The following is a 24,167-nucleotide window of genomic DNA, read 5'->3' on the forward strand; positions in this document are numbered from 1 at the left end:
CAGAAATAACCTTGTTATGTCTGTCTACAGAATTTTTTTCTGGTAGTGACTGGTCGAAGGAGGGGGATATCAGACTGGGTTTTTTTTTTTCAGAGTAAAAACATCTTGTTATGGACACTCCCTACTACAGCACTAATATGCTTATAAATATACATGTACTAAACAGGGAGCTCATTTGAGATTTGTTGTGTTTATTCTAGAACAAATTATTATACCCTCTCAATCAACAGTTGGATATTGAATTTAGCAACATGCTACTAATTGCACATTGGTTGTGAAGAAAACACAAAATTTAATGCCATGAAAAAACTCAATATCATATTCAAAATTATATTGCTTTTTCACTTAAAATCATATTCCATGTGGGATAAATCTTATTATGATCATACCCCTTCTTCACACTACATCTCCCACAAAAAAATGAAAGAGACAGAGGAGGGAGAGAGAGACCTAAGAGGAGGAGACACCTCTAGAGTAGCAAACTATGTGACCAGATCAAAGGCTTGATATTTATCATATTGATTGAATTTTTCAAATTAAAGTTCTGATAAGTAATATTCCAGTGTAGCATTCCTCCTAAATATCTTTAATACAATAATTGAACTGTTAATCTTAAAAGTATATTTGTCTTTGAAGAGATCTGTTGAAATGAGATAAAAACTGGGCTTAACAAAACACCATAACAATATAACATTTTTTATTATATCTTGTATATACAGTAACATAAACGAATTTCAGCTCTTCTTTCTCTTCTTTTTCTTTTGTTTCTTGTGATCTTCTTCAGGAGTTTCTTCTTTACGATCTGCAATTATATTAAAAAAATATATATAGAAACATATTTTGAAATGTACCAAATAAACTGTTTCCCTGCATTCTTATTAGTATTTTTTAAACTAGAGGTACTGTCAGCACTGAGCTCACTATTAAAGTGATACCCCACCTTCTCTATGATTATAATGGCAAAGTCCATGTTTTGCTCTAGGAGACCAAAATAAGTGTCACGTTAAAAAGAATGGGAGATGCAAAGTGGCATTATCATGATTATGTAAATAAAGAATCTGTGAAAGTATTAAATTTTGATCAGTAGTATAGGAGTAGCTGCAGATAAGAGATGGGTACCCTTCAATATACAATAACAGAGGGAATGGCAGTGTCCATGCTTCAAAATTGCTATGGGAAATCTGATGTATGTGTCCGATTTAAAAAAAAATAGGTGCACAATAGCACTGTGAAAGTTTCATTAGATTTTATTTAGTGGTATAGGTGGAGGTGCGGATAAGAGATGGGTACCCAAAAGTGTTATATTCTCTTTAGAGAAGCCTTAATGTAGTCAAAAGCCTGTCCACTTCTCAAAGGAGAATAAAAAGCGTAACAGACAGACGGATGGATGGACATACAGACAGATGGACACAATGACATACTGATAACTATATACCCTCCCATTTTTCAAGTGAGGGGTAATTAATTGTCGTTTACAAATTATATTAAAAATGAAAAGAAAAATAACAAAATGGGCATATTTTATCTACAGTAAAACTCAGTTATAACGAAGTCACTGGGACCTATGAAATTACTTCGCTATATCCATAATTCATCATATCCTAATAAGGAATTCATTTAATCCATATAGCTGGGGAGTCAAGATAACTTCTCTATATCTGTGTTCATACTAAGCGAGTTTTACTGTACCTTTCTTATGTTTCTTTTTCTTCTTTGATGGGAAAGTTTTGACAGGGATATCTGAAATGGCAGAGATAGATAAGATATAAAAATCAACTTTTGTTGATAAAATAATAACAAATTTATGACACAATGGAAATTTTTACACAAACAAGATTTCAAAAATTCCATTTATGTTCAATTTTTTATATTCCATAATATCCTGAACATACCTGCTCCAAAAGGCACATATCTCTGTTTGAGGCATTCTGGAATGGTATGTTCTTTTCTAGGAGGTGTCTGTATTGGGGGCACAGGAGGGACATCTATACTGCCAATAATCTGAAGCTGACCCCCAAAACTCCCCCCTGTAAATAAAACCAATAATACAAGCACATCATCATGGTTAACTAGCAAAATATCAGGCAAGCATTTTGAAATAAGTACAGTGTGTATTCTAATATTTTTAACACGAAAAACATTGGATGGTCTAAATTTTATTTACACATATGAAATATACCAGAAGCCCTTTCAACAGTAAACAAACATTACTGTCTAGTTTGTGATAGAGTTAAGAATTTTAGAAATGCTAATTTTCAAGTGCTCACAATGTTAAACATCTCTGTGGCAAAAATATGCATATCAATTTAGTACCCTATACCGGTAGTGGATTTTATACTGTAATACATCATATTGTTGATGACTGTACACCTAGAGCTACTGAATTTAACTGGGTCTTTACAAGGTTAATAAGTTCAGTGTGTAAAAGTTTTGTTTCATTTGAAATGTAACAATTAAAGCTAGATGCAGTATCTTGAATATTTAAACACTGCATGTTTCATTATACCCTCCTCTGAGCATCTCTTTATGTCTGTCATATCACACGTTACTGCAGGTATACAGATTCTACTGATCTTACTTGCACTTGATTTTATTTTTATCAAAGACTGGTATACATTGGTACATCTTTGTTTATGTGAACTGACCTTGCTGCAAACATCCTGTGGACTGGCTCCTGATCAAGGGACATAACTCAGAAGGCTGATGGGAAACAACAACATCACATTTCTGATCAGGTAAGTCAAGTTCCATAACTCCATCAGATAAGGAAACTTTATTCTTGTTTAAAGATGCTATGTCAAACTGTAATACAAAAAAATATAATAATAAAATGTATGCCTTACACTTGAATAAAAGCTGTAGAAAAAATGCATACACACATTTAGAAAATTACTTAAAAGGAAATAAAAACATACACTGAAAACGAAATAAAACTTTGATTTTAAAGTAAAAACACAAATCAGAAACTAGAGCAAAGCTCGTTGCAAAGCAACGAGAAGGTCTTCCGTCCTGTTTGACCGGAAGTAACTTTCATTTTCACAAAAATGAGTAAAAGCGTCCTATAATTGTTTAAATCCTCTAAATCTATGTTATTGAATCCAAAAATCAGCCATTTTTTGCTCTTCCGGTTTGACCGGAAGTGACGACGACGGATGGAAAATTAATTTTTATGCTCCCAGTGACAGATGTTACTCAAAAACTTGTCAAGAATGGCAAAATATGTGTTTTCCGACTACTTCCGGTTTGACCGGAAGTGGCGTCGCCGGACGTACTTTGACGACTTCAATAGATTGAGCTTGACATTTTGAACAACTTTGCTTTTTTGACATATTACAAATTCTCAATACCTATTGAGATATAAAGGAAAAACTTTTGGCCCCTCTTGGTCCTTAAATTTAGGGGCCAGCCCTTTTTCCGAGATATCATTTGAAAGATCTTTTAATTGTGCACAAATTATGTTCTATATATTTTAACAAAATATTTTTAGTTTAGAAAATAAAAAGCAAAATATGAGTAATTTTTGGCTCTTTGAAGCGTTCTAATTTTTTACCCCTATATAGCGCCATTTTGATTAGAGAAATCGAAAAACAAAAACCGATGTGCACAACTTCAATCCTTTTATTATCTAAAATCAGTAGAATTTCTGCTCCAACTTAAACCGTCTCTGAGCCTTTGTCTGGAAACGAAAGCCTATAAATTTTCGTTTAAAGGGAAATAACTCAAAACCGGAAGTGGCTTTTTGAAATTTTCGACAGCATTCTGATTGAGTTCAGTAACTTCTAGTACCTCTGAAAATTTGAGAGAAATCAATTGAGAAATGAGTGAGATATGAGGCTTCAAAGTTGGCGTCTAGGAAGTAGAAAAAAAAAAAAGAATACACAATCTTTACCAACAGAATCATACAGAAAAGGCCGTTAAAACTTTGATTTTAAAGTAAAAACACAAATCAGAAATAAGTAAAATTTACTTTCTTACATCACAGGGAGCCTTGATTAACCAGAATTCTTTATTCTTTGTTAGATTCTCTGACAGAACTGGATCACCTGTGGTAGACACATCCACCTGTTGAAAGCCCTTCCTCTGAAACCTAAGAAATAATTCCAGTGTAAAATAAATATGTTCTAATACATGTATATACATGTTACAATGTACAGCTGCATCAGCTATTATCGCCTGTGGGCATAAGTTAATTCTCAAGTAGCAAGCAGTTTAACAAGTAAAATCTTGCCAGTGAAATGTTCAGTGCTTGTCTTTCCATAAGAGTGAAAAGAGGAGTGGAGCAGATGGTCATCCTTGGCTAGCTAGCTGCAGAGCTGTAGCTCTCCGAAAAAAATTGATAGACCGTTGAGCTACAAAGCCACCCATTGAAAAAACTGTATATTTATTGCGCACAAAAACGTGCGCTGTTTCTCGGTTCATTTCTCCATGTTTTTCAAACTGTCACATCAAAATGATATTAACCGTATGATCCTTACATATTCTTTCACTGATTCCACAACAAATCATTCCCTGTAATTGTTTTTAATAACCCTCTAGGCCCTCAAACTGAGATAACCGAAAATTTCGTCCATTTACACTGCCACGTTTGTTTGCAAGATAATTCGGTCTAACGCGCTTCGTGCAGATGTCAACTATGAGAGTATTTGATAGAAAAGTAAGGAATTTTTGTAAAGTTAGCTTTTTTGCAATGAAGGCAAGAATTTGGAAGAATTAATCCAGAACCAAGCGCAAATTTTTTGTTATCAATAAATATACAGTTTTTTCAATGGGTGGCACTGTAGCTCTCCAGTCTGTCAATTTTTTTTCAGAGAGCTACAGTTCTGCAGCTAAGATACACCACAACTGGAATTTGAAAAGTTTTGTTTAACTTCAACAAATGCATAGTGTTTACCTAAATTTGTGGAGCTGTGCTGCTGCCTGCATCTGTTGTGTGGGCTCTCCTTCACTTTCCTCAGAATCATGATCACCAGAACTCACTAATCTAGAATCTTTGTTGACATCATCTCTATTATCTCTAGAGTTACACATATCATCTTTTTTCCTTTTCTTCTTACTGGACACAGAACTGTCCCTACTGTCACTTTCTGTCTTTTTTCTCTTCTTTGGAGAGAACACATGACTGGTGTCAGAACTATATGCTCCATTTATATCTGTCACAGATTCACTCTCTGGATGTTTATGCTTTTTCCTCTTTTTTGGAGAAGTAACCTCTTCCAGCTCTTCTATCTGTGAAAGAGAGATATTGTCCTCTTTCCTTGAGGGTGGCATTTCTACAGATTTCTTGTCCTGCTTTGATTTTCTTTTCTTGCTAGATGACATTCCAGAATCAGGAGACTCAAGACAAGCTGTTTTTGCTGAATTTTGTGTTTTTACATCATCTACCATGAATATAAAATGAGCAAATTTAATGTAAACAATATTCTAATGGTAAAAACATATCATCAACACCTCAACTGGGTTTATATATAAATATGTAGACCTATAAATGGTCAATGCTGTTCAGCTTATTCACAAAAAATCTGCAAGCAAAATCTTGTCTTTTAATCGAAATGAGTGAGGAGACCAGACTGGGATTCAAACCCAGCCCCCCCGAACCTCCAGTCAGTTGCTCTTCTAATTGAGATATCTGGCCATCGGCAATCTGACTCATCTGACCGCCACATACTGTATACAGGGTTATTTTTGCCCTTCTTAGGCTTCTGCACCTGTGACCAATTTTGCCCAGTTTTAAATTTGCTCTAGCTTCGGTGGTTCTGTTTAAGAAATTATACTGTTTTCTTTGAATTTGCACTGTTCTAAATTGGCCAAAACATGAAGGGGGCAAAAGGGGCGAAAATGAAACGTAGCGAAAATTTCCATGTATACAGTAATGATTAAACTTTGAAATAAGAATCAAAGCCAATTTAATGACCCTGTTCCCAATGCAATGAACATGATGAAGCCTGAATTTCTCCCATAATTCAAGTAAAAATTCCAACTTGGAATTAGATTGGTTATTTCAATACTCATTATTAAACTGTCAAGATTTTTTTTTCAGTAAATATTTCTGCAAACTCCAAATTTTCTTTAATATGATACAAGTACTGTTTTAATAACGAATTTGATATCCCCAACTTACCTTCAATTCATAGGACCCGGCCTGGCCTGTACGACAAGGATCAATTGAGCCACTTCATTATATGGAATTTTTAAAAATTAATTTGCATATTGCTCACCTATGTCATTTGTTGTTTTGCTGTTGTATTTTCTTTGTTTTCTCTCTATTTTTCTTGATATCTTTCCAGCAATTCTCAGAATATCACTGGTAATAACATCCTCATTCTCTAGAAAAAAAAAAACAAAACTGGACAGATTAATAACTTATGAGGTGCAAAATAAGTTATTTTTGGAGTTTCTTTTCTCTTTCTTGTCCATTTGGCCAAATTGGGTAAACTGACGTGCTGAAGAGTTGGGTATTCCATTTGCATCCTGCTCTTAATTTCGCAATCAGTAGAGACCTTGAGATTTATGCACACATACAAATATGATTTTTTTTAATTTACAGATCCAACAACATTCACCTGATAACACTGCTTGATTTGAAAGTTGCATGTACAGTTTTTATCTCTGAATGATGAATCGAATCTGGGGGTCTGGGGTCACCAAAATATCTTTGTTAAGCTAAGAAATGAGAAACATTAAATGCTAAACATGTAAAACAAAACATAAACAACAAAAAATTATAAATCTGAACAAAAATAACCCAAATGTGAGTGAACTAAAGGCATATTATAAAATAAAAGTGTATACACGTGCCCTTACCTCTTTTTCCACTCAACACAGGAACACCATATCACTACGGTAAATGAAAAGTGGAGAAGTGTATATTTTGATTTCCGGAAAAATATTTAAGTTTTACCAAATTAAAAATGAAAATAAAAAGAACATCAACTGAAAATTACTTCATTTATTTTAAGAAAGTTTATTTCAACAGGTCCGAGCAAAAGAATTACATTCATTTTTTAATCAAGAAAATCCGTTATTGAATTTTGGTTTTCCATTTAGTATACCTTTGTTATTTTCCGGTGAAAAGAGAGATAGGAAGAAAACGTGTTTCTTGAGAAATTCTAGGTAAAAATATGAATTTTAGTGCAGATTCTGCATATTTCTTCTAACATAAGCCCAGTAGACTATAAGTCTTAGATAAGAAAATGCACAACTATACAAGAACAACAATAACGAAGCCATTCCTTTGTTAAGGTCAAGATCTAGTAAATAACTTTAGACTAATTTTTTGGTGCTAGTTCCATTATGACGTCATAATCAGTTTCAACTTTCTTTTTCCCGTACTTTACGGCTTTAGCAGAATTATATAGAAAAAAGGGTATTTTCATGACATTCAATTTGAAATCATAGGAAAAGTAAAACGGATACCTATATTAGATTTAATATTGATTTAAAGAAGAGGCCACGAACATACTAATTACTGTTTTCTGAGAGACTGTAGGCAATCTGGATAGATTTCATCTGTCCGATTATGAAAAATCTCCCATATTCATTACTGGTTTTCTTAATTTTTCATTGAAAATGACAGTTTAAAATACAGTTTTTAATCTTGTTTACCTACATATTATGCCCCGAAACACCTAATTTGACCAAGCTAAAGTTGTAAAGCATCAATATAGGAATTTATTTCTCAAATTTGATAGATCTGTAGGCACCTTTCATTTACTAGATCTTGACCTTAAAAGGATCATGTATACACAAAAAATCAAAAAGTTCAACACATATGTTCAAAGCAAAACGATTATACTGCATTTGGCTAATCTACATATTCGCCCCAGCCTGTTAGGTGTGACGGGGAAGGGGGGAATAAATAAAGATGGTATTAGGGTATAACATGTGTTTGAAGGTCTATAACAGTTTGCAGTACATGTATGGGTTGTTTTCTTTTCCAGATGGTTCAAGCCAATAGTTACCAGTTTGCCCAATTAATCTGATGGAAAATCTTTTTCGATGAAAAATTATTTTTCATATTGGTTATTTTTTGTAGTATATGCATAAAAATAAGCGAGCCCTCCCGGGGACCCAATTGAATTTCAACATCATTTTTTGACCGTTTAGTAAAAGTGAATATAAAAGTAAAGTAAAACCATATTTCACATTTTCTGAAACTACTTCTGATTTTAGAATATGAAGAGGAAAAGAACTGTCCAAGAAGGAGATGTAAATGTCAGTGTTTCAAAGAAAATAAAGACCATTTCAAGTTGTCAACAAAGCAGAGATGTAAAAGACAAGGGGCAGAGAAAAAACAGGGATAAGAAAAGAAAGAAAATAAAGCCAGGTGACAATGAATCAAATAAAAATGAGAAGTTGTGCAAAGAAAAAGTTACACAAGGAAAAAGTAAGTCTGGTAATCCAAGCATAAACACTGTACAGGCAAAACAAAATGACAAAGGACATTCCAAAGCAAGGTCACCATTAAAACAGAAAGCAGATAAGGAAAGGATTGTCAATCTAGACAAAGTTGACAAATTAAAGGACAATGCTAGCAAACCAACAAATAGTGAGAATTCTGGAAGCAAAGAAAACAGTTACACAGGAAAGAAAACAGGCAAAAAATTAAATAAATGGCAAAGGTTTAAAGCAAAGAAAACTAAGGTTAAAAATGCCAAGGTGAAAGGCCATACAGAAAAGCAGAATAAACAAGAAACTGGTGATGCCCCAGTGGATGTTCCTGTGAACAGTGTAGAAATTTCATCAAACTGGAAAAAACTTCAACAGGTACTGAATATGATTTTAAATTGCAGTGATAAATAAAAGTTAAATAGAGAGATTCAAAGTGACCCTAGATATGTTAATGCTTGATAAACATCACAAATTCACTTGAATTTGAGTTTTATGAAGAGACCTACTTCTACAAACGACGACCAACTTCTGCTTTTTAAACAGAGACCAACTTCAGTTACTATAATGTAGAAGTCAGCTGTCAAATGTAAAAGTAAGTCTCTTCATAAAACTCCATTTGGAGGAAATATGAATGTTCCTCTTTTCAAACAAGAAATACATTTAATAATTAAAAATATTTTTATTTTTGTGCAGATGAATTTATAATTGTGATTTTATTTCCTTAGTTTTTTTTAACATATACATGTATATTTACTGGCCTCTTTATTAATTATTTTCAGGATCTAGGACTCAATAAAAACCAAAAGAAAAATAAACATGTAAATACCAAGAAGAGAGAAACTGAAGATGAAGAGAAGTAAGTATACACAATTTTAAAAAATAATAATAAATTCAGACATAAACAGATGACCAGTACTTCTTAAAAATGAAATTTGAAGTAGATTTAATTTGGTTACCAGGTTTGACCATTCATCAGGAATTGGTAATGAAAAACACCTCTGGTCAAAATACTGTAGATCACTAAATTTTCGCGACACCTTATTTTCGTGAGATTGTCATTGACTCTTTGTAAGCGAGACAAAATTTTCACGAATAGTTGTTATTCCTCTATATAATCATAAGGAATACTTTTATACGCGAGAATTAAATTTTCGCGAACGCATTGTCTCGCGTAGTTACGCAAAAATTAAGTTCTCCTGGATAAAAAGTGATTTACAGTAGTCAATGAAATAAGTGTACTCACAATGAGTTGTTGATCTCTTTATGTCATGTGGTTTACAAGTTAATAGATCCAGACCTGATTGAATACTACACAGTGTCGATCACTTGTGAGAATCCTCCAACATCTTTGAAATCCCATTCTGCATTGATATAATGTAAACTGTAACTTGTTTTTTTCTTTTATAGGGAACCAGAGATTTGGTTTGATGATGTGGATGAGATTTTACTGGATCGCAAAACTGCAGTACCAGAAAAGTGTACGCCTACCTATAATCCCCTAGTCAAGACGGGTTCGTATGGAGGGTATGTTGCTAAGTCATTTAATTACTCTAGCTAAAAATGATTGCTATCTTTTTAAATGGTGCTTTATACAGAAGCTTTCATTTTGTTTCACTTATTCAGAAACAGTGTTAATATGTGTTTTAACAAGAACTTAAATAATATGTAAGACCATTTCAATAACTGAGTATGCCAGTTTTGTTGATTGTTGCTTAAATTAGTATAATTATGTATAATACTGCCCAGGTAACAGTATGAGCAGCAAGTATAAATGTGCTATTAGATATCTTTCTTAAATTCAAAATAATTTTTATTATATTAAAGTTTGACAAAGATTTTGGCTATGGACTGTGAAATGGTGGGGGTGGGGCGGGACGGAAGAGAGAGCATGCTGGCCCGAGTGTCCATCGTGAATCAGCACGGTCACTGTGTGTACGACGAATTCGTCAAACCCATGGAAGACGTGGTGGACTACCGGACGAAGGTCAGCGGCATCCGGAAACAGGACCTAGAGAAAGGTGAGGGGGAAATGAAATAATAGCATAAATAATCATTATTAAATGTTAAATTACATATATGTTCATTCACATAAAGCATTAACATTTGATTAACAAAAAATGTTACAGAAAGAAAATTAAAATGTTTATTTATTTGGGTAAAAAAAAAAAATGTATTAAGTGATTTATATCAGTAAAAATATTAATAATTCACATACATCTAATTCTTCTATTTATTAGATTATTCTCTTGCTGAAGTAGACCGTAGAGTATACGTATAAACTTGTATATGTATATTTTGATATGAAGTGCATGCCTACCATGATAATAAAATTATTCTTTGTTCTTCAGGCAAAGAATTTCCTGTTGTCCAAAAGGACATCAGCAGCATGATTAAGGGGAGACTACTGGTTGGACATGCCATTCACCATGATTTACAGGTTATTGATTCAAATCAAAATGATTTGTAAATTGAGAAAAGAGAGAATTGAAAGCATACATTGCATCATTAAAAAAAATTGCATTAACAAAATTATTTTATTTACTGCATTAAAAATTCTGTGAAAATGATAACACTTATTTTGCTGGATTGCAGGTACTCTACATAAGTCATCCCAAGAAACAAACTCGGGACACGTCTCGCTATAAATACTTCCGTCAGTTGTATAACGGGAGAACGCCCTCCCTGAAGAATCTGTCAGCCCGGGTCTTAGGGGTCAGTGTACAGGAGGGGGAACACAGCTCTGTGAGTATGAACTTTATGTGAATCATTCTTTTTAGTAGCCTCACTGTTACTGCATGTTTCTGTTTTTGCCTTTCATATTTGTTACAATTTCTTTTTGAAAGGTGGCATTCAGGGGACATTGAAAAATATATGATAATCATTTTTAATACCATAGATTAAAATCATCATTTTTATCATAAAATTTTATCGTTACATGTAATTTACCATTAACATTTTTCTCTAGTAAAATGCACAAATATGAAACAGCTGTTTAAGTATCTGGTAATTTTTATTTCAAGTTAAAATTGTAAATTTAGATTTTAAAAATATGTATTATAAGTTAAAAAAATAAACGAGGCCTATGTCAATAAATTGATAAAATTTTTCATGCACATTAGATTACAGAGTATACAAATTTAAATAAAAGGCCCACAGCAAAAAGACTCCTTCTTTTCATTGACAAGTTTAAATATAAAATGAACTTTTCTGTCATCAAAGACAGCATTCAACATTATGAAATCCCAATGCAAATTACCTCAGTGTATGTTTTGCACAAGAGAAAAGTTTTGAAATAAAAAGAGCTTATCTATCATTTGACATAGATCCCAATGCAAATAACCTCTATTCTGTTTTACATAAGAGCAAGATAAAACACACACAAACACAAACTCTGATGTGAGGGGATTATAATCTCACATGGGTAGGCTTAGAAAACACATTTCACTTGCCAAATATTGCAAATACATTTTTCGTTTTTTAAAAGCACCATATATATATGTGAGTCGTTTTAGCAGAATATACAATTTTATTGTTTGTTGATTATGTGGACATTAGATGACAAAAATGTGCATACATGATTTCTATTTTATTTTGTCCTGGTATTATTTTAGGTACAAGATGCTCAAGCAACAATGAGACTTTACACTATGTATAGAAAACAGTGGGAAAAAGACATAAAAGGGAAAACCAAACCAGGAAGACAGGAAAAATTACAGAAAAAGACAGAGAATGGTGAAGGAAAACAGGAAAAAGTTATCACAACGCAGGATAAAGTGAAAAAAATTATACCAGCTTCATTACTAGAGAACGATTAATAGTTAAGCATTCACAGAGATTTTCAAGTGCGTGGCATAAAATTTAAGTGTCAAAATGCTGTCAAATGTGTGCTTGATATATGTACATGTGCAATACAAGTTTAAAGTTGATTTAAATTTGAGATTTATCTTGATCATGGTCAGCAGGTTTGTAAAGCACCATTGAATTACAATAACACACATTTTTCAGTGGAGAAAGGAAAAAATAAAATCCTTGACATAACAATGCAGTTGTAGTATTTTGACCAGTTTATATTTTAAAGCAATATGAGCTGCAACTTTGATGTCAGAATTTTTTGTTGCAAAATTGTAAATAACTTTTCAATGACCTAAAAAAAGTAATGTTTATAAACTTCTGTTGTTCATATTTGCGATGGAAGAACTATGTACAGGGTTATGTATTTTCGCCCTTCTGCACTTAATTTTGCCCCATTTTAAATTGATAGTTTTGTTTAAGAAATTATGCTGTGTCACATTATTGTCGTCCTGTACAATAATCATTTCTTATATAAATCTGGTTATTAGTTTGTATATAGAAGTTTTTCTTCTGCTTTATTTTAGTCTCATTGATCAGAAAGATTTAAGTTACATACAAATTTTATCACAATACCACATTTTAACAGCAAAATAATATTTTCAAAAATGCAGCCATATTGCTTTAAGGTATAATGTATGACAATCAGTTCATCTAAAGTTGTTGATTTATTTTCATCTAATTGTATATATAGGTTAAATGTATATACAAATTTTTCATAATAACACATTTTAACAGAAATAAAATTTTCAAAAATGCAGCTCATATTGCTAAATGCTTTAAGGTATAATGCATAACAACCGGTTGTAAAGTTGTTGCTTTGCTGTTCAGACTGGTACATGTATTTAAGGAATAATTGTCTAATTTTTTTTTATTTCATGATAAGATCAAATGAGTGGCTTGCATGATAATTTGGCATTTATGCATCAAATTATTACGCAAATGATCATCGTCATGAAATTGAAAAATCTAAGAAATTTTCTTCTGCTTGAATGTTAATTCAGTATGATCTGACCAGGAATGGAACATGACTAGAGAGAAGAATTGTAGGTTTTCAGTCTAGATATCAAATTGTCTTGGCCACCCTGCACATGATTTTTGTTGAAACCGCTCTTTGTCTAGGCTTGGAGAAATGAACCATGTTTATTGCTTATTATATATGTAAATAAAGCTAGGGAAAATTAATTATTTGTAATTTTATTGTTTTTGATGTTATAACAAAGACATTTGAAATATAAATATATACAATTTGTAACACAAAGTATTGTTCAAAATTAATTTACACAGGAACCAAAGGTCAATAAGATTATTAACATAGGCAATGCATGTACAGAATTGAATTAATGTAGAATGGACATACAAATCTAAAAACACTGATCTCTTAATAAACAATTGCACATTTAAAAATAAACTTTCATTTTCAGTTGATTTCTTAATGAACATGAGTGTCTACAATACGTAAATTTATAATTCTAAAAATAGCATTGAACAAGTCGTTTCTTGGGGCAGTGTAGTTCACACAAGAAAAAAAGAAATGATATGCATGTATTTTTTACATTCAATAATATTACACCTAAATAAGTCTTTATTTACAACACAATTGTGTATAATTTTAAACACACCAAAAGTAAAAAATTGCATTAACACAGTTTACACAATTTTTGAAGGAAACAATTTTAATGTTTGTTTCAAGAGATAAATTCCATTCCCTTTTTGCCATTGCTATGATTTATAAATATTTAATCTACACTTGTTTATTTTGCATGTATTCAAATTTGTTTTTTATCTCGATATTTATTGCTTATTAGGTAATAACATGAATATTTTATAAAAGGTTTTGTTTGGACATTCGTCTAACAGCAAGTGGTTCAAAATAGAGTGTCTATAACTATGACAAACTTCAGAATGCTCCTCTATTGTACTTAAAACAGAAAAACAACGCCCCTGAATAAAAAAAAATTACTCTTCCCTTTAATATTTACAATTATAATACATGTATAAAAATAAAAAATTAGTGTAAAACCTGCAACCAAAATAGCAACAGTTATTATTAATCGTTCATATTCCCATAAAAATGGCAAAATAAATAATTGAATCATATAAAAAATTACTAAATTTATTTAACGATTAAACATTTCAAAGTTCATCTGATTTAGTATTTTAAAAATTCATTCCATTTATTAAGGCAATAAAATTAAGTACATTAACTGAAAATGATTAGACAAAGCATTTGGAGATATCGTAAACTGAAATAAAAAGTTGAAGCAAAGTTCAACAGTTCAATTGACATTTGATTTTTGTCTAGTCCGAAAAATCTTAAGTTTTCCAGGCTTTTTTTAGATATTTTTCCAAGCACGTAAAATATAAAAATCGGAAAAAAAGTCTGATTACGTCAGATATTTTGGACTAAATTTTGTCAAACAGAAAAATTTCATTAAAGAGAGCGCTTATGAGTATTTATAATATTTAATTTTGTTTACTTACACCCTTCATGATAATTTATTTATTTGCATGCTTCTGTACAAGACGCTGCAATCATATGCAGCATCATTTGTCAGGGTTAGGGTTAGAAAAGTGACCAGAATAAGTTGCATGCCAGAGGTTAATAACGAACAAGACTTCAAATATCTAAACAGACCCAGTTATGACAAATAGATCTTTAAAAGTACACAGACAGAAAATTTAAACAAAATTCAACAATATGAATCTTTCGCTAATGTAGACATTGAAGAGCACATTGTTTAAATTTTGGGAGAAAATTGCATACGAATACGCAAAAATGCAGCCACAAAACCAAATCATGTCCGATGTCATTGTTTGTAAATTGTCACCAGAAGCCCGCCTGTCCAGTTGATTAATTCACGGACATACAGAATTGTATTAACTGACCTGGAACCAATTGTCAGATATCGTAAATAAAACGTCAGTCGACCCCTGGTCAGTTACTTGTTATAGTCCAGTTCAACGATCGGACAAGGTAAGCGAAACCGGTAAACATATGTAGAAGTTAGAATGGATAGTATTTCACGAGAAAAGGGAATGTTTTCTTTTCAAAGATAAGCACAAGAAAGGCATTGATATAATTTTTAATTTTTTTTTAGTTTGATAAGCACTGACATTCAAATGATTATTTATTGTTTCGACGAAAATTGAAAGAATAAGTTTATAACCTATGAACATCATGAAATGTAAAATGCATGGTTTTTTTGAATTAATGCTATATAAATTTGTTCCATTTACAACGTATGTTCATTTTATTATGGCAAAACTGGAAAAGACATGTGAAATAACAATTTTAAAAAATCGATAAAATAAGTAACACTTTAGCATCTAGGTTGCAATGTTTAAAGTGAAAATTTAAAAGAAGTGTAAAATATTTATTTGATGCAATGTGTGTTCATAAAAGATTTGGATTTTTGCAGAGCTAATACAATGTCGTCGGAATTCAGTTACCTTTCAAGACCACGCGATAAACCCTACAGATACTGTACTATAACAGAACTGATAGAGAGAAACACAAGGAGATTTCCCAACCATGAAATCTTAATTCACCGGGGTATTGACGGGTCCCGAGAGGCTCTTACGTATAAAGATCTAAACGAAGAAGCCTTAAAGCTAGCCAAGTTTCTGGTGAAGAAAGGCATCAGGAAAGGAGATAAGATAGCCTTGTTTGGCCCGAATACATTGGAATGGGTTATTGGAGAGCTAGCAATTGTTTTGGCGGGAGGAGTTGCGGTGCACGTGACAATTAGCGTCACTGACGCCAGAGACTTATGGGATATCTTCCGGGAGGCTGACTGCAAAGCCTTTCTGATTGATCCAGGAAAAGGTGAAGCGTTTCTTGATTCCATATTTCAACTTTTAGCACTCTTTCGCCGCCGCCGACCATCAAGGGATTATAAGGATGTTGATTCTAATGATTCGACAATTCTATTTCTCAGGAAAGTCGACGGAATTAGAAGTTATCGCGATCTGCCCGAAATTTTGAAGATGGAGGATTCTGATATTCAACTTCCCACACTTTACCCTGAGGACGAAATCTTAATTTTCACAACTTCTGGAAGTACTGGAAAACCAAAGATGGTCTCGCACTCTCATTTTGACATCGCCAATATAGAATTATTTGAAGCAGAACCAACTGAAGAATCGATTAAACAAAAAACTTACAATGACCGACCCTTCGGCTGGGTAGGTGGATCGCCTGTAACACAAATCAGCAACGGCTTGACCAGGGTTTTCACCGACTCTTCAGTCGCCATCCGAGGGTCTGACGTCATGGCAGTTTGGAACATGATTAAGGAAGAAAAATGTTCAAAGGCCTTGTTGATGCCATATTTTCTTGGCGACTTAATTAGCATGAAAGATCATTACGAAGACGATTTTAAGATGGACATCATCATGTCTGGTGGTCAAATAATTGACGATTACTATCTGCAAGTTGTAAATGTGTATACTAAAAAATTTGTAGTTGTGTACGGATCTACAGAAGCAGGATTCGTTACCATGGGACCCCCTTTGAATGAAGGAGACACATTAGAAATTGGAGACGTTGGGGGGCCTTGTGGAGGAGTAGAGCTCAAAATCGTTGACGAAAATGGAAGTGTTCTTCCACGAGGGATGCCTGGGGAGATGTGCATAAGAAGCCGAATGGTTTTTAGAGGATATTTCAAGAATGAAGAAGTAAACAAAACATCTTTCTTGGGAAACAGATGGTTTCGCTCTGGTGACACGGCCGTCGTTACCGAAGATGACAGAGTTATCATTCAGGGGCGGATCAAAGATATTATCTCCCGGGGTACTAGAAAAATCATGCCGGATGCAGTGGAGGATACAGTCATCCAAATGGGCGGCCTTCTCCACGTTGCTGTGGTACCTGTTCCAGACAAACGCCTCTATGAAGAGGTGTGTCTCTGTTTTGTTCCTGAAAAGGGTTCTGGTGTCACAGTGTCTGATGTCAAAAAGTTCTGCGACGAAAATTTCGAGGTCAGACAATCTGCTGATGGACTAGGTGAAAAGCCCACATATATTTTACAATTTGACTCTTTTCCTATGCTTGCCACTGGTAAACCAAACAAACGCATGATAAAACTTGAGGCAGAAAATCGCATCAAATCCGGGTAGTCCTCTAGTTTCCTGAATGAGAATGCTTATCTTTTAGCTAGAGCTTTTGTAGTTTTGTATTAGTTACCCTGAAAATAAAATATAACAAGTTCTGATTAAACGTATGTTCTTTTTCTAGTAGTATTGATTATTTAATGCGGAATTGATCCTTATGTTGTGGGTTGGAATCCCACCGTGGGACGTTCACACCGACGTTGAGACCTGACTTTTGGATGAAACCGTTTAAACCGTGATCCCGTGTCGCTGTAGGTGATGGCAAGAAAAATATTCCTCACTGCTCAATGGCCACGAGTGCCGAGTTTAGAGCAAAAGAACTATATGCGGTATATTGCATATATTTGCCCCTACAAAAGTCAAATTTTGAAAACTTCCTGAAATGTGCTGAATTCAATAAATTGTATGAGAAATATAAATTAACAGAAAATAATATAGTGTCAAAGTAGTGTATTCACAAATTTCTGTTTTTATGACGTCACAAACTAGTCCGATTTTATATCCTTTTTCAGAAAGAGGACAAAATGGACAAAATTTCAACAATTTTAGTTTTAAAACTTATAGAGCGCAAGTTTGTTCAGGAACAATATTGACATATTTCATTGATATCATCATTCTACACATTATATCAAAATATTGATCCTGAACACACATGCGCTCGGTGACTTTTACTCAAAATATCGACGAAATATGTACATTTTTCTGTAAAATTCATAAAAAACTGAAATTTACGTCAATTTGTGACGTCATTACTTACATATGGCGTCATTACTTATGAAAATATTCAGTGCTTTGAAGTCAGCATATACTCCCCTGTTTAAGAACTTAATTAAATATATCTCCATCAAAGTTTGATTTGGGGGGGAAAGTATTGGTTATTACCGAATAAAGTTCTTTGTTGCTATCCCCCGGCAAGTGGTGGAATCTCCATTTGCGTGAAACATTTTTGGTCTTATTCAAAGGACCGGTCTCCACGTCACACAGTGGTATTCGAACGGACCCGCAAGATCAAATCCATACTTCGCGGCTCTAGATCAGATGCTCTAACTACTGAGCAACGCGGGCGTAAACAGTGGTAAAATTAAATATAAAAGGCGTTAGCACCCCCTTAAGAATCCATTTCACTGAAATCAAGATTGAGACAAGAAAAAATCAAGTTACTTGAAAATATAGATATGTTTGTCTCTAAAAATGTTTAGTCATCGGTATAAACTACGAATTGTACACAAATAATTTTATCTGTTTTGGCCTCTGTTTGAACATAATTAGCTTAATGGCAGATGATACAAACAAACTTTTTGGAGGAGACTGAATACTGTTAACGTATTACATTTGGCTGCGTATTCTTTTTAGCGCTATTGGTGGAAAGACACTGCACTTCTGCTAATTCAAGTACAACGCTAACTGTCATGCACAAAAATAAGAAAATAAAAAAATGCGCTAAATCAAATCTAAGCTAACTTGATCAAAAATCAATTTTCGCCAAATATCATACATGCTAAATGTAATACATTTACAGTATGTCACAGGTTTTGAAAAATGGATAATTCTTCGAATATTTTCTCCTAAAACTTGGAGATTGAAATAACTTTATTATTTCCCCAAAAAAGTACACAACTATAGTAATCTTGGTCTATATACTAGTACCCCCTTTTTTATTCAAAATATTTCTAAAGGAGTACAGAGTGAACTGATACAACATTTACATAATTTTCTGTTGTATTTTCTTGCACACAAGAAAATGACACTTGGAAAATATTAGTTAATACTTCAGTAAAATTACACGTATAGACGAATCACATTCAGTAAAGGTTTTACATATGAAAATAAATTTCGTAATATGTTATCTTGGTGCTAAAAGTGTAATTTAAACTTCTAAAAAGTAAACAAAACCAAGTGAATTTTGTAAGGAAAAGCAAAATGGTATACTGTAATTTGAATTAAGACTTTAAATGTGATTTTTACCATTTTGCTTTTCCTCACAAAATTCACTCGGCTCGGTATATTTTTTGAAAGTTTATACAAGTATTACACTTTTAGCACCAAGATAACAAATTCTGAATCTTTTTTTTTTATATACAAAACCGTTACTGAATATGATTTGTCCATATTTGAAGCATCAAAGTATTTTCCAAGTGTATTTTCTATTTTTTACAAGAAAATACAACAATTGGGTAAATGTAATATGATTGATTGATTGTATATTGTTTCACGTCCATCTCGAGAATTTTTCACTTATATGGAGACGCCACCACTTGCCGGGCCGGTGGAGAGATGCAGATTTTGTCCTATACTCGGCACTCAGGGCCATTGAGCAGGGAGGGAATTTCGTGTCAGCACCAACTGCGACACGGGACCTCGGTTTTTACGGTCTCATTCGAAGGACCGATCTTCAGGTCCCACAGTGAGATTCGAACCCGCGACGCAAAGATCAACTCTGAACTTCGCTACTCACTTTGATAAAGAACAGAGTTACTAATCGTTTTTTCTTTCGAAAATCAACACTACACCATTGCACGTACATGCATCATTTTTTGATACAGTACTGTTTTTCAAAAAAAATGACATAAAAGTACTATACAGCTGTAGAATTATATTGTTAAGGCTTGTGTATTTGATAATTTTTCATTTGTATTGTATCCGAGGGAATGTTTTTTTTTTTTTCGATACGGATTTATTACTCGAGATTTTTTAGTCTATTTCGTAGTATATAGCGTTCAAACAAGTGGAATATGTTAAACTGAGCTTCTATAAATGTATTTGCGTGGATGGTTATTTAATTTTAGGAAAGGGATCTTCGAATTCGATTATTTATTTCCATGCTCTTGCAGGAGAGAATATATATATTATATATTTATGTCCAAATCGACCACAGACAAGAAGAAAATCTGCCCAAACCCAACAATTCCATTTCTTAAGAGGAAGGTTGGACTTGCCGAGGTACACCAGTCAAAATGATTTATTTACTCAGACAACATTTCTAAGGACAGATTATTCATTTGCAATCTGCCAGCGCTCTCTTTTCATCTAAATGGCTCTCCTCTAACATATAGATCATGATCATGTAAAGGGGCCCAGTTTAAAGCACTCGAAAGAAGTCTCTCATTTCAACACGAAACAGGCTAACTCCATAGCCTGGTTTCCGAAGCCTTCCGATTGTGCAAGCACTTATGTGTTTGCACAATGAAAGCAAATGGAAAATATAGAATGCAGATGAAAAATCATACAATTTAAATGATTTTTTTGCAATACAAATAGAAAATATAGAATACAAATAAAAAAAATATAGTAATTCAAATTGAAAAGTAAAGAACACAACTAGAAAGTTATAGAATACAAATGAAAATTATATAAAACAAATGAAAAATAATATAAATAAAAAAATATATATAATACATGTACGAATGGAAAATTGTACAATATAACTGGAAAATTATAGAATACAAAAACAAAATTATACAATATAAATGAAAAAAAATTCGAAAATTGCTACGTTTGACATGTCATACTTTTCTAGCTATAACCACATCCTTGTTTACATGTAATTATAGTTGATATACCTTAAATTTTATGACTTGCTTGGAAAAGCCAAAGAATCATATTACTGAGTTAAAATATAGTTCTTCACGGATTTGAGTAATGGATTTGTACCACGATATCCCTCACGTTACCAGTAGAATGCAAGCACAACGGATATTGATGATACACATTTTATAATCAGCGGTAATCACCGAAAATTAACCCACATAAATAAACACTAGTAAATAGGGAAAAACAATATAATCAATAAACTATTCATCTCTTACGCACAGACAAAATATATCCTGTTTGGCAAGAAAATAAATGCATCATGTACAAGTATAAAGTACATACATTTTAAATGATTATATTTTTTTAAAGATTATGAGGTATATCTATAGATTTTGTCCTGTCCCTCCGTCTGTTTGTCTGTTCATCTATTTGTTTGCAAAAATCTTTAACATTACCCATTATAACTTTTGAGTGGATGGAGCTATGGCTTTCATATTTCACAGGTGCATTTCTTTTGAGTTGTGACAAGACCTTTCATAGAGTACCATCAAATTTGACCTTGTTGAGCTTGGAGTTTGATCCACTTTTACTAAAACTTTTCCCAACATTCTGATCATGACAAAGAGCCCACTCTCCTTCATGATACCTGATCTCATATAATATGTTTTTGTCATTTAAATCTATAGCAAAATATTTTTTATTTACGATCGAGGTTCGTTCCTGAGCTTTTGAGCAGATTTTTGTCTAGACCTCAATCTAAAAAAATAATTACAAAAATATTGTATGTATTATTACATAATAATGCATAATGTTTCAGTTCTTACAATAAATTTCGATTCTGCAATGACAATTAAACTATATTCAGTTAAAACCCCATGATTAAAATCCATACCGAAAGCATTAAGAAGGATATGGAGATAATTAACGAACAGTATTCAATCTCAAAGTCCATAAAACAATACAAAATAAGAGCAGAGCAAACATGGACCCCCGAAACATCAGAGGTGGGATCAGGTGCCATGGAGGAGTGAGCATCCCCTGCCGACCAGTCACATCCGCCGTGTGTTCCTTGTCATGATCAGGAAATAGCGGAAAAAATCCGTCGTCAATTCAATTCAGTGTATAAATAATGGACTAACAACTGGTAGTTGGTAACAAATGTGGCGTCGGTAGTCCAGTGGCTAAGGTGCCGGAGTCCAAACCGAAAGGTTGTGAGTTCGAATCCTGACCGCGACAAGCCGACGTTGAGTCCTTGGGAAAGGCACTTTACACGAATTTCCTCACTCCACCTAAGTGTAAAAGGGGTACCTGGCTGTAGACAGTGAAAGATATTGTCACAATGTTAGTGTTCTAGCGCTGATAACGGGAGCTTGCACTGAGAAAGATTCTGGATTGTTAAGGTCTGCTGGGGTAATAATGTATTGTAAAGCGCTTTGAGTAGCATTTATGCTAGAAAAGCGCTATATTATGGAATCCGGATAGGGCCACGCAGTTCACTATCGCATCATCGCACCATCGAGGTATGAGTCGATGGTGCGATGACGCGATAATGCGATGACGATGAAGCGATGGTGCGATAACGATGAAGCGATGGTGCGATATTGCGATGACGATGATGCGATGGCGCGATAGCGCGATGACGATGATGCGATGGCGCGATGAAGCGATAATGCGATGACGCGATGGCACGATAGCGATGCTGCGATGGTGCGATAGCGATGATGCGATGGCGCGATAGTGATGATGCGATGCTATATCGTGTCTATCGCACCATCGCAGCATCGCTATCGTGCCATCGCGTCATCGCTTTATCGCTCCATCGCACCATCGCTTCATCGTCATCGCAGTATCGCGCCATCGCGTCATCGTCATCGCGCTATCGCACCATCGCTTCATCGTTATCGCTTCATCGCTCCATCGTCATCGCATTATCGCGTCATCGCACCATCGACTCAAACCTCGATGGTGCGATGATGCGATAGTGAACTGCGTGGCCCTATCCGGATTCCATACTATATAAAAACAATCATTATTATTATTATTATGAAAAACATCAGTCAGTATTTGACTCAATCAAAATTGTATTTGCTGACAAGTTCATTGTATCGACCAAAGAACTTACGAAATGATGACTTTAAACGAGACTGTTGATATTCTTGTTTCATCAAATTGCTTCTCAATAATTTACCTCGTTTTAGAAATTGTTCATACGTAGAGCATGCTCTTGCGTATCGAATCAACTGAGATATATATACTACGTATGCAGGTGATGAAGGTATATATATTGCTGCATAAGTAAGGAAAGTTGACGATAAAAAAGTTAAAGTCATCACGTTTATCATATAGCTTGGTTGTTAGATTACTATTCACTGTAGAAAGCGGCTGACCGTAGTATATATTACGGTCATCAAAACATGTCGGCCGAGGTCACCGGTAAGATACATGTATTTTCAGTCAAGATTTCTAACATTTGCTAGATTATCTATGATAATTCTTGCAAAATTTAAAGGTATGCTAATGAGAACTTGCTATTGGTTATTATAACTAACATGAATTTAAGGAAATAAAGCTGTTGTACGACCTCAAAGTTTTTAACAATGATGACCGTAACAAAATATTAAGATGACCGTAATATAGATTTTTCCAATGAAGTAAAATGATGGTAATATACATAAATATAATTTAATGTGTTTTCTTTTCTGTTGTAGAAGCAGACATATCATGTTATTTTTGTGTTAAAAAGACAAAGATGTTAGTGTAATTTTGAACCATAGCTATGGCACGCCAAATTCACAAAAATTAGCTAAACATAGTTTCACAGTCGATAAACTAGGTTTATCGCTTGTATACTATAGTTTACGGACTGTAAACTATAGTTAACAGCGTTATTTATATTTTACGTCTGTAAACCATAGTTAACGCGATTATCTATGTTTCACAATCGTTAACTATACTTAACACCGAAAACAATCATTTGCATATCATAGATTATCTGATAAATACAGTTTCACGATTTGTAAACTATACTTTAGTTGTTTACAATTCTTAACTATAGTTAACGATCTGATAATTATAGTTTCACGATTTGTGAAACTATGATTATTAACTCTTAACTACAGTTTACGATTGTAAATAATAGTTAACAAACGTGAATCTAGGTTTATCAACAAAATCTATTGTTAATGCTTTATTACAGACAGATAAACTTAGATTACCATTCGTAAACTATAGTTAACAACCGTTAGATATAGTATTACAGATGAAAACTATAGTTAACGAATTGT

General features: G+C 33.4%; 3 protein-coding genes across 4 annotated transcripts; 2 read left to right on the top strand and 1 right to left on the bottom strand.

Moving 5' to 3' along the window:
• Positions 1-680: 680 nt before the first annotated feature.
• LOC134239461 (uncharacterized) lies at positions 681-9,761 on the bottom strand. 2 transcript variants are annotated; one of them, XM_062721643.1, is made up of 10 exons: positions 9,632-9,761; positions 6,802-6,835; positions 6,561-6,650; positions 6,216-6,323; positions 4,892-5,378; positions 3,976-4,087; positions 2,646-2,802; positions 1,893-2,027; positions 1,690-1,740; positions 681-802 (listed from the first exon to the last, which is right to left on the bottom strand). In XM_062721643.1, the coding sequence occupies exons 3-10, from the start codon at positions 6,589-6,591 to the stop codon at positions 735-737; spliced, it is 1,149 nt and encodes a 382-aa protein (XP_062577627.1). In that variant the 5' UTR covers positions 6,592-6,650; positions 6,802-6,835; positions 9,632-9,761; the 3' UTR covers positions 681-734. The 2 variants fall into 2 exon arrangements, with proteins under 2 accessions (XP_062577627.1, XP_062577626.1); XM_062721642.1 differs by lacking the exon at positions 9,632-9,761 and having other exon boundaries at positions 6,802-6,860.
• On the top strand, positions 7,034-12,371 carry LOC134239460 (uncharacterized). The gene is made up of 8 exons (XM_062721641.1): positions 7,034-7,110; positions 8,170-8,763; positions 9,168-9,244; positions 9,796-9,912; positions 10,213-10,406; positions 10,737-10,825; positions 10,981-11,130; positions 12,000-12,371. The coding sequence occupies exons 2-8, from the start codon at positions 8,173-8,175 to the stop codon at positions 12,201-12,203; spliced, it is 1,422 nt and encodes a 473-aa protein (XP_062577625.1). The 5' UTR covers positions 7,034-7,110; positions 8,170-8,172; the 3' UTR covers positions 12,204-12,371.
• A 2,613-nt stretch (positions 12,372-14,984) lies between these two features.
• LOC134239448 (medium-chain acyl-CoA ligase ACSF2, mitochondrial-like) lies at positions 14,985-17,358 on the top strand. Its single transcript, XM_062721629.1, has 2 exons — positions 14,985-15,214; positions 15,660-17,358. The coding sequence occupies exon 2, from the start codon at positions 15,670-15,672 to the stop codon at positions 17,356-17,358; it is 1,689 nt and encodes a 562-aa protein (XP_062577613.1). The 5' UTR covers positions 14,985-15,214; positions 15,660-15,669.
• The last annotated feature ends 6,809 nt before the right edge of the window (positions 17,359-24,167 follow it).

Source organism: Saccostrea cucullata, unplaced genomic scaffold, assembly GCF_032062105.1.
Source record: "Saccostrea cucullata isolate Sc308-1 unplaced genomic scaffold, CSIRO_AGI_Scuc_v1 ctg991, whole genome shotgun sequence".
Classification (NCBI taxonomy): Eukaryota; Metazoa; Mollusca; class Bivalvia; order Ostreida; family Ostreidae; genus Saccostrea; species Saccostrea cuccullata.